Below are 16920 nucleotides of genomic sequence, written 5' to 3' on the forward strand. Positions count from 1 at the left end.
TAAAACGTTTTGATAAGCGTATATGTTTGCTAACGAGTGCGTATGTTTCATTAATGACCTAGTTTACACCGGACCTCTTGATACGCGTATCAAATAGTATATTTGAGCTGATCAGCCAATAATCAAACTAATTTACTAGTTATTTACTATTTAATACGCGTATCAAGTGATCGGTGTAAACTAGGCCAGTAATAGTAAGCACGTTCAATTTTATTCTTTAAATCTTTCTCTAAAATCTAAGTAACTGTATACATTTACCAAATATTCTTCCTTACCTCTTCGTCGCGAGACGGCACGTTTGCAAGATATTCCTTCATCTCAGGCTTTTTACCGACCTCTTGATACGCGTATCAAATAGTATATTTGAGCTGATCAGCCATAATCAAACTAATTTACTAGTTATTTACTATTTAATACGCGTATCAAGTGATCGGTGTAAACTAGGCCAGTAATAGTAAGCACGTTCAATTTTATTCTTTAAAATCTTTCTCTAAAATCTTAAGTAACTGTATACATTTACCAAATATTCTTCCTTACCTCTTCGTCGCGAGACGGCACGTTTGCAAGATATTCCTTCATCTCAGGCTTTTTAGGATCGGCTATCGCCAATACCGATACGCAGCCGTCCACTGTCCCCAAACAATGCTCTTGCCATCGTGCGTGCTATCGATGGCACTCAGCTCGGCCTGCACTCTGTAATTGGGCTATCATCTCACAGTCTGAAGATCTGTGAGATATGTTTATACACACATATAATGTATTCTAAAACACACCGAGTTGGTATATAGGCACAAATGATTTGAATCGTAATTTGAATGAAATCTCGAAGTAACTTCTTATGATTTTCTAGATTAATTAGTCCTTGTCAGCCTCGAATGTGTACTTGCCTGAAGACTCTGATAGTCTTTCGACCGCTGTGATAGTACAACACGTACTCGTCTGTACGATTAAACATTGATATAATGGTAAACACGCCTTCGGCTACCTTGGGTATATACGTTTTCACGCTTGTACCTTTCTTTAATTCTATGAGTTCAAGGCCACCTCTGAAAAATATATTTAGTCGCTTTGTAATACAATACGTAATTAAAAATGTATCTGAATAACGTCTGCTCACCTGCTAGGTGCATACAAAGTATATTTGCCATCCTTGCTGATGTTTCCACTCCATTTTGGAATCGTACGTATAATCTTTTTCTTACTAATATCAAGAATTGTACCTTTATCAGAGCCAATGATACCTATCCATTGTGGTTTGTTAGGCATTGGTGTAATGCATATAATATCCTGTTAACATAAATTTCTGTAGCAACATTACTTTATTTCGGTTTGACTCAAATCTCACCGAAAAATTTATCTCTATTTAAATTATGTTTAAAGATTGTCCCGCCATGATAATAATCAGCTAAGTGAGCTCGTTACCTTAAATCCAGGCAACTTTATAGGTATTTTACTGATTAGCGTTCCTGTTTTCGCGCTATAAATTACAACGCAATCCCTGTTGCCCTTGTCAGCCGCTGGTACTGCCAGAAAAGAATCGTCCGATGTTATCACAAGTTGTCGGAAGGGTGTACCGGTGTTACTTCTTACAGGATAATCCAAAGAGAATATCGTTCTGCCATCTAATATGAATATAATAATATGTATTTATTAACTTCTCAAAGATATCCGCGCTACGAAATTGAATCGAGATTATATTAATATTCCCTACCAGGAATACTTCTCATGACAAGAGTCGCCGTAGTTCGTACGTTTTCCACTCCTGTAGGATTATTGGGCCTCGAAATGGCTATGAACTTTGATGAGTTCTCTATCAACGTTAACTGCTTGACGTTCGTCTGCTCTTCCTTGAACAATACTTGCTCCGTAATTCTGTTCCAATAAGAATATTGCCCGATTCTGTCGACACAATATACCTGAAATGAGAATTACTTCTGATTCTATCCGTTTTTTCCAAGCTTGGTTCTTGTTTTAACTCGACTATATATCTTGAGCCTTGATATAAAAAAAATTAATCTTTAGTAAGATTAAGTTGGGCGAAATTAACTCACTTGCTGTCCTGCGTGATGCAGGCGTGTGTAACAATTGCTCCTAGCGGACTGTCGGCTAGCTTTGATATTAGTCTACCCGTTAGCAAGTCCCAAACACCCACGCAATCTCTGGTAACTGTAACGGCCAAGTTACCCTCTTCGGCTAAACTGTTTCATAATGATACAGAATGAGTCACGTAAATCAAACTTTTTATTTTTTACAAGATTACCTTAACATGTCTATCTGCAACTCGTGCCTGTCGATAACGTGAACTTGCTCGAAAATATTGTTGATGTTCCACACTTTGACGCTTCTATCAATACTCGATGTTACAACGCTATTCCAATTTGCAACTGTCAATGCTTCCAGTTGAATGATCCTCGCGAAGTGCGCGTCCAGTATTTTTACCAAATCTGACGTCTCGAGCGACCAAACGTATAAATTTTTCCTAAAAAGGACGATTTAAGCTCGTATATCCGTTTTTTCCCATAATTTATAGTGTTTGATAATACGTGGTATTTATTCAATAAGGACAATATTCTCTGTTAGAAACTGAAAAAACTTTTTTCTCAATCTTAATGCAATCCTCAACTCTTATTTTTAGAATTTTAACTTGGAATTTCTCTAAAGCCTCAAATCAAGCTCTTATTACATTACAGTTAACAGAACAAGTTTTCATCGTTTCTCGCATTCTTATGACACTTTATCTGTGTATCCTCTTTTTTTTTACTCATAACTCAAAAACCGTTTGTATCTCGATATTTTTGTTGCGGTAAATCATTTAGAAGACTAGATTTGATGTTGAACATCGACAGCGCCTAAATACCTATATTATTACAAGCTCACAGTGTTTCCCTATTTTATTTTTTCTTGCCATCTGCAAGAAATTAAGTTTAAAAGAACGGCGATAATTCTTAGATGCGCACCTTACACCAGCAACAGCGTAATTCTTGGTGCCGCTGACCATGACAGAATTCGAATACATCATTCGCGTACTGATGTTCCTAACTCCGTTCGGTAACATTAAAACATGCGCGTCGCTTTTACTTTCCAAAAACCACACGATGAATCCATTCCCGGTCGTCGCTAACAGCATTTCCTCCTCTCTATCCAACTTCAGCTGTAGCAGATACTCCACATCGTCGTTGTACGCCCGCGGCATATCGAAAACTTTTTCCCAGTAAGATGAGGTCTCATCGCTCCTATATTTCGTGATTCTATAATCATCCTTGCTTGTACATGCGTACAAAGTACTCTTGTCCTTGGTCATGACCAAAGCACTGAAAAAGTCAACAGTCTTCTATTATTGTGATCTTTCAGCATAATCTCTTGATATTAGTTCCGTCTTACCTGTGAAACTGGAACGGATCCAATGATGTCTTCTTCCTGTAAGTATGCAAAAGCATACGCGTGTCGTCGAGACTTCCCGACCAGAATACAATTCTGTAGAGATCCAAATTCGTATACTCCACGTCTATAAGGAACGCAAGAATAACAACCACGGTGTGGGAAATATACAGGGTATAGATGAACTGCTTCTTACACAAAATCGGCCATTTGTTGGAATCTTCAGGATTGCTGTGAGTGTCGAGCAGATTTCCTCGCAAGTCGAATCTGCACCAGCCTAGCTTTCCGTAGATAAAAGCGTACTGGTTCATCAGATGCACACCGCACACCGCGTCCTCGTTCGGTAAAGGATTATTGATAACGACGAATTCGCTCGTCAGGGTATTCAAAACGACACTCTATGGAAAATCATACGTCGTGAAATATCTTTTAATTAATTCGAAGCTGATCTTTCCTAATCGAAAACATCGGATCGTTGAGAGTCTCTGAGTTACAAAAGACTTCTCAAAGATCTTCATGAATCAAGTTTTGGACATAATAACATAATAAAGAACAAAATTCATTTAATTTTAAATCGAAAAAGAAGCTTCATCGTTTTACTTTCTCGACAATTTAAATAATTTCTTAGATTTAAATGAGCTTATTGTACCTGATAGTTGGTCGTAAAAGCCGCAGCATATCTGTTATCGGGGCTTAATACCAATTGTTGCATTATACCCTCCACGCCAGGATTAACATCCCTCGTCATGTCACTGGTACTCAGATCCCAGGTGATAAATTTATTGGATATCGATACAACGTAGCGATAATCTGACGTTAAGCAAAATCCGAACACCGCGAACTGATGGCCTTCCAACGAGTACTAGAAAATGATATCGTGATTCAGAGATATCCCACAAGTCAATTGCGCAACTTTGCAGAAAATAAAAACTTTTTGATAGAAATGAATGATTTTCAATGCCTTTGATACGACATACTAGTATAATGTATATTTTTTATGCAATATATTTGAGAAAATAGCAAACAATTTTTTTAATCTGGAATTTTTTAACCAAAAGTATTAAATTAAATAAACTATATAAATGAATACATAGATTACCTTTAATGGTCCACCAGGTGTGTGCAGACAATGATAGAGAGGAAGCAGAGCGCAATTCTTGACGCCGTCATGATCGCATGCTCGGAGTAACATTCTTACATTAACATTTGCACCGATCTCCGGCAACAACCGACCGATCAATTGCGGCGCGAGCATATCGGGATGATTTCCCAGGATTGCGCCACCTAGTCTTAGAGCATCGGCGACTAACATGAGTTCCCTGAAAAGATTAAGAATATTACAATTAACAGTATCTGCAAATTATCTATAGAATATCTGAAAGAATTGAAATATCTAAAGAATCGAGACGTCCAAAAGTTTAAAAAAAGTTGGAATGTCGGATAAATTATAATATTACTAAATTATTAATATTACTAATATACTACTTTTGCGTTGTCCGAGGAAGTACCTGGTTTTTATGGCTTACCTGACCAAACTTTGGTTGTCAACAAAACTACACGCATCTTCGAAATCAGAAAGCACAGCTTGCAAGGGGCAAGAGCTCAGCTTAGCGTGCAGCCACTCATAATTAAATAAAACATTTTCGAAGAGATCCTTAAAGCGCCGTGCTCTTACCAGATGAAATGGTAATTCGCCAAACTTCAATCGTGAAACAAAGAGTAGATATTTTTAGCACTTGTCTTTATTATAAATTATGACATTTTTCGTAAATACCTTTCGTAAATTGTATCGCGAGATGGTTCCTTCCTTTGAGTAAAACGCCAATGGTTGCTCTGGTACTTTTCTATCTGCCACACCTTCCTTGTCTGTTAAATTAAATCTGTAAATTATAAAGCTTATTATTGCTTTATTATGCAATGTTTCTTTAACAGTTAGTAAAATTAGCTTTTTGATCATCTGTTTGGAGTCAATTTTTTAATATGATATATTGTATCTTTTTAAACTAAATAAACCGTTAATATTTTATTATCTTAAAAATTGAAGGCTAAATCTCTATATAAGTTTATAAGAATTATTCTTCTGCTGCCTCTGACATGAAGTTACATTAATTGACTTAAAATGTTACTTATCATAACGATCCACTGTATTTACCGATGTCTCTGTATCTCGGTGTACTTGAAAGGCTTCGGTTTGCCGCCGCCCCAAATTCCTAGATAATAGTCCGCTATCATGGAGTGAAAATACATCGCCATGTTCATGTTCTTAAAATATCGCTCTTTAGCCGTGTCTCTGAATTGCCTATGGTACCAGTTCAAGACGCTTACACCGTCCGCTTCTCTTTCGCTCAGGTAATTGGGCAGATCGTTTCGTATTCTGGTCCAGAGTAGAGGCGGGATGCGTCTCACCGGCGGCAAATGGTATTGGTAAACGTCGTCGAGAACCTTGTCGTCCAGGGAGATCAGATCCTCGAGCTCGGACTCCGACAAGCCAGACTTAGCGGCCGTAATATAGGCCAAAGCGTGGAATACCAAGATTTTACCATGCTGTTTTTCGATCCTCTCGAATAGCATCATTATGCTGTCCATCACCGTGCTGGCCAGGTGCGTGTCCGCCGGTTTCGTATAGCTACGCCATCGACAAATCTCCGCAAACACAAGTTTCACAAAGATCGGTAGGGAACATTTTGATATAGCATTCGCCACCAACCGCCATTGGTAGTTATTCAGATCTCTCCTGGCCGTTTTCATCCACATTCTGCAAGATCGGTGAATAATATGTAAAATGTTTCAAAAGAATGTTCAGGAAGTCAAGGATAATATCTTTTTGTCAATTCGAAGCGGATTCTTTTCTTAACAATTCTAATAATATTGATTATTTATTTACTTTATCACGTCCATGGCTAGATCCTCGCCCAAGGCAGTTACCTCGATAAAGCTTTCTTCGGTGTCTATCATCCTGCGCAGCAACTGATAATCTCTCGAAATCACCGGATTCGATTCCTCCGCCGCGCAGGATAAAATCATCTAAAACATACGTATATATGTTGTTGAAGTTGAAACTTTTTCTTATGCAGAACCGATTTGATCAAAATTTAAGCTATATCTTAAAAGCTTTTTCTTTCGTAATTTACTTTCTTTTGCTATATTATCATTATTTAATGGTTGCATTCATATTTACCTTACAGTTTGGTGGTAGCCTCGTAGGTAACCACGATAATTTGTTACCCTGTACACCTGTCAGCTGATCGACACTATCCAGAAACAGTAGAATCGGCTGTTGGTCGTTAGCTAAGGTCAACAAATATTTGAAGTAGGCTGTAAGCGGCACCAAATCATCTGGAATCTCCTCAAATGACAATCCATAATTGTACGAAATCTGTGAACAACAACAAAAATGTTTCATTGTCATCTTCCAAAATGGAAAGAAGCATAAGCGGCACTCACTTGTTGACAGATGGAGATCAACGTGGGCGTGAGCGCACTGCTGTCTGGGGTAGTGCCAAGATACCGAATTATACTGATCGGTTTTTTACCGGTCAGCCAGGTGCTGCTCGTCAAACCCGCGCTCTTCGCCAGCAGAGAAGTCTTGCCGCATCCTCCTTCCCCGTATAACACTAACGGCTTATCGCTGTTACCTAGCATGTAATTTTTTATCCTCTCCAGCGTGTCCTCGCGTCCGTAAAACACCTGTAGCGAATGCGACAAGTGTACAGAGTAATCCACGAAAAAAAAAAAATAATTATATTGATTAAAAATTTCGAAGTTTGTGTTATCTAATCCATGTCTGATCATGAGTGATATCAGATCAACTTTATTTTTAGTATAAGTTTAACTTGTTACTTTAAAACGAATAATATACAGGGTGTAACAAAAAGGTCGGGAGACTGGATTATCTCGAAAAGATGACGTTTTTGGAAGAAATGTTTTAGACAAAAGTTGTAGGGTTTAAAAAGATCTATTTACTGACTGTATTAGTCTGACCTTAGGTGGAGTCATTAAAGTCAAGTCAGGGTTATTTTAAATTTTTTTAATTGGATCCGCTATTTTTTATTGCATATTCTTGTAGCCCTTGTCGAGACGTTTTCAAAACACTATAATAAAGCTCTCTTTCGTTAAGAATTTCCTGAGGTATTTCAAAGTTTGTCATGATATTTTTGATATAAAATATGAAATATCTCGTAAAGTATTCAGTTTTCGATAATTTTACCTTGATACTTTTATACGTAGAATAATGAAAGAAATCGATTTTTATAAAAAAAATACAAAATTAAAAAAAAATTTGATTGTATTTTGCAGACGTATTCGATTTTGTAAAATTGCAAACGTACAAATTGAAATTATTATTCAATTCCTTTCATTATTCTACTTGAAATTTTTGAGTTAGAGTCCCCATGGGATACTGAAAAATTTTAAGTGAAACGCCCCTATATTATAGTATATCGTTTGAAAGGGCATGAAATAAGAAAAATTTTGGCGCAAACCAGAGGTCGATACGTTGATCTGTTCGGGAGTTATTTAGGGTCAAACTTCAAAAAAGCCAATTTTTTACAACATATCGACCTCTAGTTTGCGCCAAAATTTTTCTTATTTTATGCCCCTTCAAAATATAGGAGGTCCCATTTAAAAAATTCGAGGTGACCTTGTCCTAACCTTGGCGACGTCAATCAAGGTCACACTGAAAAGATCAATAAATAGATCTTTTTAAACCCTACAACTTTTATATGAAACACTTTCCTTGAAAATGCGTTTTTCTAAAAAAAATGCCTGATACGGGCGCTCTAATACACCCTGTATATATGCATATGGTTTAGATTAGAAACCCTATAATCAGAGACTGGCCATCAGGCGATTTCTTCAAAATCCTGCGAGAGAGAAGGATATAAGAGAGAAAGAGAAAGCGATATACATTCATATTGCTTTCTCTTTCTCTCTTAATTATATCTCTTTCTCTTTCTTTCTCTTGTTTTTGAAGAAAAATGGCGGACCTATTAAAAGTGGCCCCCTTACGGCCAGTCTCTGATTAGAGGGTCTCTAGTTTAGATATACAAGAGAGGAATATACATATATAAATATTAGATTGGTTAGATTTATCACATTTGCCTTTAATTAATAACTTCTATCACTCAAGATAATCATCATCGGTTTTAATGCCGTTTTTCATACAGAGAAAAGTTTATCAGTCTCTTTCTTTTTTAAATTTCTCTTTTAACTTTATTCATAACAGCAAGCCATTCAAATTAATTTAATACTTTACACATTAAAGTATATGGCCTAAATATTTCGGCCATATTTAGAATCTTGGTAAATTTCCTTTTACCCTACCTTTACGGAATTATTACAGGCATGTAAGTGTTGCAAAATCTCGGTTATTATTTGTCCCTGCGCGGAATTATCTTCCTTTCTCATGGCACGGTCTACGAGCTTCACTATGTTTCTGTAAAAGTGAGTGATGAAGTGCTGAAGGTACTCGCCATGAGTTTCAGGATCCAGACCCTCTCTCCCTATCCATTCCACCGTATATCTGCATAAAACTATGCACGATTAAGGTAATCGCAACAGAAATTGCTTATCTCGTGAATTTTCGGGGAAGGAGGAGATACCTCTGCAGATTCGTGCTCTCGATTTTATTCGGTAGTCGCTCGTCTCTCAGATCGGCCAACAATTTCGAGGCTTCGTTATCCAAACTTCTATTGGCTATATCCAAAAATAAACTGGCCTTCCTCAGATTTTGGAGATTAATGTTGTTTATGTATCGCACGTACGCCAGGCAATGATTTTTCGTATTTTTAACGTTCAGCACACCGTTAATCACTTCCCGCTCGGTCACTGTTTCAGGATTAGTAATTATTAGGATTTTATTACAATGCAAATACATATATGAGGTAATGCAATCCTAAATATGATCCAAAAAATATTTGGGCTTTAGTACTAACGCTTGAAAATTTTATTAGTGGCCAGAGAACAATTTTTATATTTTATCTTGAATGTTTAATATCTTAAAGATTGTATGAAAAATTATTTTCATTAACATAAGACATAAGATTTATAAATTTTTATTATATTTTATCGGTATTGGTAAAATCGAGCTATGTTTTTATACTCGTATCTATTGGATCTTTCTTACCGGACATGAAATAATTATGCATTGTATCCTTGTCAAACTTCCCGTTATTAAATAAGGATTGCGCGCCTTTCCTGAACAATTTTTGCATTTTGCACATGGTGTCCCACCAAATCGCCTGATCCTCTTGTTGCAACTTAGGTATTCTCTTAAAGATACACAAACAAGAAGATATAATTATAGGAAAGAAATAATTGTATAATAATTAAGTAGCAGACAATGCATTGAATAAGTAAAATTATTGCACGTAGCCGAAAGTGATTTACTTTATTGTTAAAGTTTTTGAGGATAGACGAGATCGGTTGTAATATACTTGTTGGCGGCACAGCATTGCTATCCTTCTTGTACCACTTATCCAGAAGACTAACGTCCATTCCTTGACCCTCTAATTCTGTTCTTAACATCTCTAGTTCCGAACTGAGAACATATGTTGGTATAGGACGATATCCATATTTCTGTCCAAGGAATACCTATGTAGAAAAATATTATATTTGTTTCTTGTAAATATTAAAATGTTTGATGCTTTTTCAAACCTTGGAAAAAAAGGTTGAAAGAGCATCACACAATCTACTGCTTAATTAGACAATTAGATATATTTCTGAAGTTATAAACTCTCGAAAAAGAAGTTTAAGTAAAGTAACGGAGGATTAAACCGTTTAAATTAAAAAGCAAATTTACTGACAACGAAATTGGGTCCCATAGACAGTCTCTGACAATTTTCTATTTCTCTCATACACAGCTCTGTAGTCATATGATCGTCGGTGGCTTCATCACGTACACCCCATCTCATATCAACCACCTGCAAAGGGGGATTTAACCATCATTACGTAAGGCAAATTTTGATTTCTATTAATAACAAAATATTTTAGTTTATATAATTATTAACCAGAGAAAATTATTAATTAGATAAATAAAATAGCGATTTATGCAACAACTGATTTTGTCGATTATCCAAGTCTAATTTAATTGTAGTATATGTATATGTGACCTAAATGTAATTATCAAGTTTACTCGATTCCTATCAAAGATTAACATAAAAAGGTTGAATCCTATATGTAGGTATATTACCGGTACCTGGCACCGTGAAAATCAATTTCTCTATCCAAGATGTATAACTCATGTTTTACTATGTATATTTATCAGTATACAGTTAACAGCTTGTCTCAATATGTGCCATATTATTTTCTTTCTTATGAAATAAAGTCCTACCTGAAATTCTAAACCATGTTTTTCTCTGCAGTAGTCCTTGAGTTTGGGATAGCACTGAGCCATTAAAGTATTTCTTTCCATTGTCGTATCTGAAATATAATCAAATAAACATTGCTATTTCACATGCAATATGTCACTTTATACTGCTTTTGCATTTTCTTTCAAAGTTTTTAACACTAAATTGTATCTTTTATTATTTTTATTCTACTATCTCCTACTGTAACTATAAATATATTAACAGCTTACCAGTAAAAGTCGAGCTCGTGAATATCCGCACAATTTTTGAACTGACAGGTGGTAAGGATTTCAATGATCCCGAAAAGATTGAATCAATCGTTGTTTCGTCCATGTTTTGTCTCTTAATACACCTTGATCTCTGAGCTAGAAATTTAAATCAGTCGAGATCTCTTCTTATCGCTTGCAGCAATGCTTAGCAAACTAAAATCCGCACTGCGTTTCCAATGTCTTATACATCTACAATAAAACTATAGTATCTCGTGAGCTAGTGGAGTTTGTAGCTCATCATCTTCGTTCGAGTGTTCCATATCACAGAATTCTTACATTATCTACTATAGCTAACATGATATTATTGTATGTTATACTACTACAAAAGTCCGTAAATTACACAGAATATATTTTCTTTTTAAAATATACATTATATAAATGAAAAGGATTCTGATATACTGAGCAAAGTGGTTGCTAAGGCTTGTTTACACAACATAGATCCATTGATTTTAAGACATATATATTCCTTTAGCTCAATATTTGTATCAAATAAATATTTATTGTATTAGATATTTAATATCTAACCGATTAATATAAATTTGTTGATATAAAGTATGTCCTTACATTAAGCAACATAAAACAATTTTTACTCGAATGTTCAAAAATCGAACTATAAAGAATATGGAAGAGAAGTACTTTATTTAGCAATTTATATATATGTATTAATTTTTTAATTCAATTTTTTTTGCACATCTCTGCATATATTGAATATTTGATTTTCAGATCTTCTAATGGACTGTTTATAGTATTTACCAAGGATCTCTCATAACGATCAAAATGGCACCCGATCCAGTAACACAAATGAACACATATCGTTCATACGTGACCATGCTGGCTGATCCAGTTTCAAAAGATGAACTGAAACTGAAGGCAGCTCAAGAATTATCAGAAAATTTCGAGGTATTCAAATATCATCAATATTATTCATACAGTACATAATAGTTCTTAATTAATCTGTCGGAGGAAAATATATGTATTTAATATATGTACTTATGTTTACATTAATTATAATGTACAAAATTAATTGTAGATCATTATGTGCTCATCACAATATCCGGGATTTCTCGATCATATGATGAAGATCTTTCTGAAGATATTGCAAGAGGGAGAGCCGCACTTTATATCAGAATATAACATTCAGCAAGTTAGAAAACTAATTTTGGAAATGATACATAGATTACCAAGCAATGAATACTTGCGTCCATATGTCAGGCAAATTCTGACCCTTATATTTAAACTACTAGAGACAGACAATGAAGAAAACGTGCTAGTGTGTTTACGCATCATAATCGACCTTCATAAGCAATATAAACCGACATTCAATCCAGAAGTGAGTAATTCTTTCATAATTAATTTATTTTACACACACACACACCTATATATATATATATATCAATTTGTTGTTACAATTTACTTTATATTTCTTTACTTGCAACTTTTAAACTCTACGAACTCAATCTTTTACGAACTAAAGTATACATAAGGCCATTGCACGTAACAAAGTTTTAGTCATAATCGTAAGGCCGTAAGAAAATAGACCAATCACAGTCGATTATTCTCCTTGAGCTCGAAGAATAATCGAGTGTGATTGGTCTATTTTCTTACGGCCTTACGATTATGACTAAAACTTTGTTACATGCAATGGCCTATAGGATGAAAGTCAGATTCGAACCTGAGACCCAATTATGAACCAATCATTTTCACATGGACTCACGTGTCATTTATCTTATTTCTATAATATTGCTTTAACTATTTTCTTCTTTTCTGTTTACAGATTCAATATTTCCTTCAATTTGTCAAATCGGTATATAGCGAGTTACCAAAAAATTTGCCAAAAATATTTGAACCACGTCCGCCTCTACGTGTAAAAGAGCTATCAGAAATTAACATAGAAGCCCTATTGAAAGAAACGTTTACGATTACAGCAATACAAAGCGAAAAGAAAGCTGCCGATGGTACTGTCGTGACGGTAACTATAGTCTTTTGTTAATTTATTTATTTAGTACTAAATTTATCCTATTGTATAATTCGCATACAGATTATGATTGAAAGTACATAATATAAAGTAAAGAAAAGAAATGTGAAATTAATTAGGACATGTCTTATTATTTCCAGTACAATTTGATTCCGAAAGCAGTGCTATCTCTCAAGGTGCTTCAAGAATTACCGATAATTGTGGTTTTATTGAATCAATTATACAAACAGAATGTACATCAGGACGTATCGGATTTTGTTCCAATTGTGATAACGACCATATCGCTTCAACCTAGTCAGCAGCATCGAAATTCTCCTGGGTTTAATAAAGAGGTCTTCGTTGACTTCATGGGGGCGCAAGTTAAGACGCTTTCATTCCTTGCGTACGTGATAAGATTATACCAAGACTTGATATCTCAGAACAGCGCGATGCTGGTCAAAGGTATACTAGGCTTATTTACTCTCTGTCCGATGGAAGTGGCTCACTTACGCAAAGAACTCGTGATAGCTTCGCGCCACATACTCGCTACAGATCTACGAAATCATTTTATTCCGCATATGGAGATTTTCTTTAACGAGGATATCTTTATTGGCCACGGTTGGACCGCCCATGAGGCCTTAAGACCTTTAGCTTACTCAACACTCGCCGATTTAGTTCATCATGTTAGGCTACAGTTGCCGCTCAGTGACGTATCCAGAGCGGTGCACTTGTATGGTAAAAATTTGCTCGATCAGACTTTACCCACAGCCGTTCAGATGGTTTCTTGTAAATTACTGATGAACCTGGTGGATACAGTTAGGCAAAGATCCGATGCCGAAAACAGCACTCAAGGACGCGAGTTGTTGATACGTATATTGTTGGTTTTTGTTCTGAAATTTAAAACTATCGCCAAAATCTATATTCCAATTCTGCGAAACAAAACGAAACAGCTACGGCCCGCCGTAGCGGACAATACGACTGAGGATACGAAGCCGTGTATTGACGTGAATGAGGAGAAAGAACCGCCAAAATCGAAATTTGGCTTCCCGACCTCGCAGGCGATGAGTTACAATGTAGCGGATTATAGAAATTTAGTGAAAAGCTTAGTGCATGGAGCTAAGGCTATAACATCTAACTGCATCAATAGCAGAACCAGCGAGGCAACGCAGTCCAATCAACTCCAGCCGAAAGAGACTTTGATTTATATACAACTTGTTAAATGGGCTTTACCAGCTCTAGATATTTACACAATAGGACCACCATCAATTGGCATTCCCACACAGCCAGGCAGACCAGTACAATCTCAAACTATACGGACGCGAGAAGAGAAGGAGGTGTTAGATCTTTTCGGCAACGTGTTCACGCAAATGAACCCCCAAACGTTTCAAGAGATCTTCTCTGTATCCATAGATTATATGGTCGAGAGAATATTCAAAAACTGCGCTTTGCAAATAATCGGAAGCTCATTCTTGTCGAGTCATACAGTCTCGTCGACGTTTGCAACCATCCTGGTGGAATATCTGCTCGAACGAATGAGCGAGATGGGATCGAATGTGGAACGCAGTAATCTGTATCTTAAATTATTCAAACTTGTCTTCGGCAGCGTATCGCTCTTTCCTGCCGAAAACGAACACATGCTGCGGCCACATTTAAATCTAATTGTAAACCGCGCCATGGAGCTCGCTATGTCAGCGAAGGAGCCATACAACTATTTTCTACTGCTGCGTGCTTTGTTCCGATCTATAGGGGGTGGCTCTCATGATTTATTATATCAAGAATTCTTACCCCTGCTTCCTAATATGTTGGAGGGACTGAACAGACTGCAATCTGGTTTACATAGGCAACATATGAAAGATCTCTTTGTCGAGTTATGCTTAACTGTGCCCGTGCGTCTCAGTTCTCTCTTACCGTATCTTCCGATGCTAATGGATCCCTTGGTTTCCGCTCTCAACGGAAGTTACTGTCTAGTAAGCCAAGGTCTTCGTACTCTAGAATTATGCGTTGACAATCTGCAGCCCGATTTTTTATATGAGCATATACAACCGATTCGTGCCGAATTAATGCAAGCTCTCTGGAGGACATTGCATAATTCCACCGATCAAGCTCACGTCGCCTTCCGAGTCCTCGGCAAATTTGGCGGTGGAAATCGAAGAATGATGATTGAACCGCAAAAGCTAGAATACAATGATCGTGAGACCAATTCTCCCAATGTAGTGGTTTACTTCCAAGGACTGTCCCAGTCGATCGATTTTCCAATGGAAAAAGTGATCGAGGCTGCGTTTAATGCATTGAAATCTAACACGACGGATGTGTTCTACCGCAAGCAATGTTGGGAGATTATATATTGCTATTTGGCGGCATCCTTAAAAATGGACGACGCCGCTCACCTATGGTACGATTTGTTTACGCATCCGAGTTTTAAAGAAGGCGAGATACTGCCTCAACAAGGACCACACTACAGGTGTCCTGACGCTGTGGCGCGAAATGTTCAGCAGACAGCACTGACCGGCATGTTTGTCGCCGCAGAGATCAAAGAATTGAGACCTTCTGTGCTCAACACTGTCGTTTCCGTCGTGAGGCATTACACGATGATCGCCATAGCACAACAGGCCGGTCTGTTCAGTTGGACGGAGCGGGAAAACCGCAAAGATATGCAAGGTCAAGACCCATTTGTGCTGATCGATGCTCTCGCTGTCATAATGGGTCACGACGAAAGAGAACTGTATAAAGCGGGATATTTGGCGCTTGTGCTGATATTAGAAACTGCGACGAATATTCTGGGCTCGAAGGAACGGGCATGCCAATTGCCCTTCATGGAGTACTTAGCGGAGAGAATGTGTTCACTGTGCTACGAGCGCGCCTGGTACGCCAAACTGGGTGGTTGTATAACGATAAAGTTTCTGTTCGAACGAATGGCTACTAAATGGGTCCTCAATCACTTGTTCGTCTTCTTGAAGGCTCTCATATTCGTAATGATGGATTTAACTGACGAGGTGTCTAACGGTGCTATTGACATGGCAAAAGAAAATCTGGAAAAGATGCTAAGAGTCTGCGTGAATCCTGGGATTCAAGAGGACAACACGGAATTGATAGAAGCGCAAAACAAGAGTCTGTACGAGGTTACCCGCGAACTGGTCAAGCAGGTGACGTCGCCACACACGATTGTGCGGGAACAGGCCATGGCCTCATTACGTCAGCTCGCCGAAATACAGAACAAATCGGTGACGGAGGTCATGGAGCCGCATAAGGAAGTCTTAGCAGACATGATACCGCCCAAGAAACATCTTTTGAGGCATCAGCCGACCAACGCACAAATCGGTTTGATGGACGGTAACACATTCTGCACCACCTTGAATCCGCGTCTCTTCACCATTGATTTAAACATCACGGAGCACAAGGTATTTTTCCAAGAGTTATTGGGTCTCTGCGAAGCGGACGAGGCCAATCTCAATAAGTTGGCTTGCTACAAATCAATCTCGAATTTGATGCCCTAAGAAAATCGGCATTACGAGCGCTCGCAGCTTGCTATTACATCGAGAACTGCCGGAACAAGATACTTGGAGTTTTATATAAAGCTTTGGAAAAACCCCATGCAGAGTTGCAGGAGACAGCCTTTGAGTGTATGAAAACATTTATTGCCGGTTTTCAGCTCGATATGGAATCTGTTCACACAATGATGCGGCCTATGCTGTTGACGCTTGGTGATCACAGAAACTTGAGTCTGGATTGCGTCAGAAGACTGTCGTATCTAACGCAGCTTTTCCCGAGCACCTTCAGCGTTACTCTCTGCGAACAAATGCTGCAACATGTGAAAAATTTTTGGAGAACTTAATTCAATCCCCAAAGGTATATCAAAGTCCGGTGAGAACGAGCAAAAGATCACCATCATTAGGGATATATCACAACATCCGGCATCGCTACCCAAGTTCAATGACGCGCTCTGCAGACTCATCCTGCAAACGGAAAATCCTTG

At 37.5% G+C, this 16920-nt stretch overlaps 1 protein-coding gene and 1 pseudogene across 1 annotated transcript; one reads left to right on the forward strand and one right to left on the reverse strand.

The window, feature by feature from the left end:
- Nucleotides 1-811: 811 nt before the first annotated feature.
- Nucleotides 812-11057, reverse strand: LOC139786669 (NACHT and WD repeat domain-containing protein 2-like). Its single transcript, XM_071725800.1, is given in 25 exon segments — nucleotides 812-1046; nucleotides 1118-1287; nucleotides 1423-1622; nucleotides 1712-1882; nucleotides 1885-1940; nucleotides 2052-2198; nucleotides 2261-2479; nucleotides 2958-3311; nucleotides 3382-3505; nucleotides 3575-3776; nucleotides 4028-4240; nucleotides 4478-4697; nucleotides 4905-5077; nucleotides 5153-5258; nucleotides 5531-6133; nucleotides 6263-6402; nucleotides 6557-6754; nucleotides 6823-7065; nucleotides 8701-8899; nucleotides 8979-9204; nucleotides 9503-9647; nucleotides 9766-9969; nucleotides 10182-10298; nucleotides 10709-10797; nucleotides 10955-11057. Coding segments are annotated over 25 exon segments (4803 nt in total). The 3' UTR covers nucleotides 812-865.
- On the forward strand, nucleotides 10178-16915 carry LOC139786671 (transcription-associated protein 1-like; annotated as a pseudogene).
- Nucleotides 16916-16920: the final 5 nt, after the last annotated feature.

Source organism: Temnothorax nylanderi, unplaced genomic scaffold (assembly GCF_030848795.1).
Source record: "Temnothorax nylanderi isolate EJ_2023f unplaced genomic scaffold, tnyl_v1.0 TNYL_tig1107_pilon, whole genome shotgun sequence".
Lineage (NCBI taxonomy): Eukaryota > Metazoa > Arthropoda > Insecta > Hymenoptera > Formicidae > Temnothorax > Temnothorax nylanderi.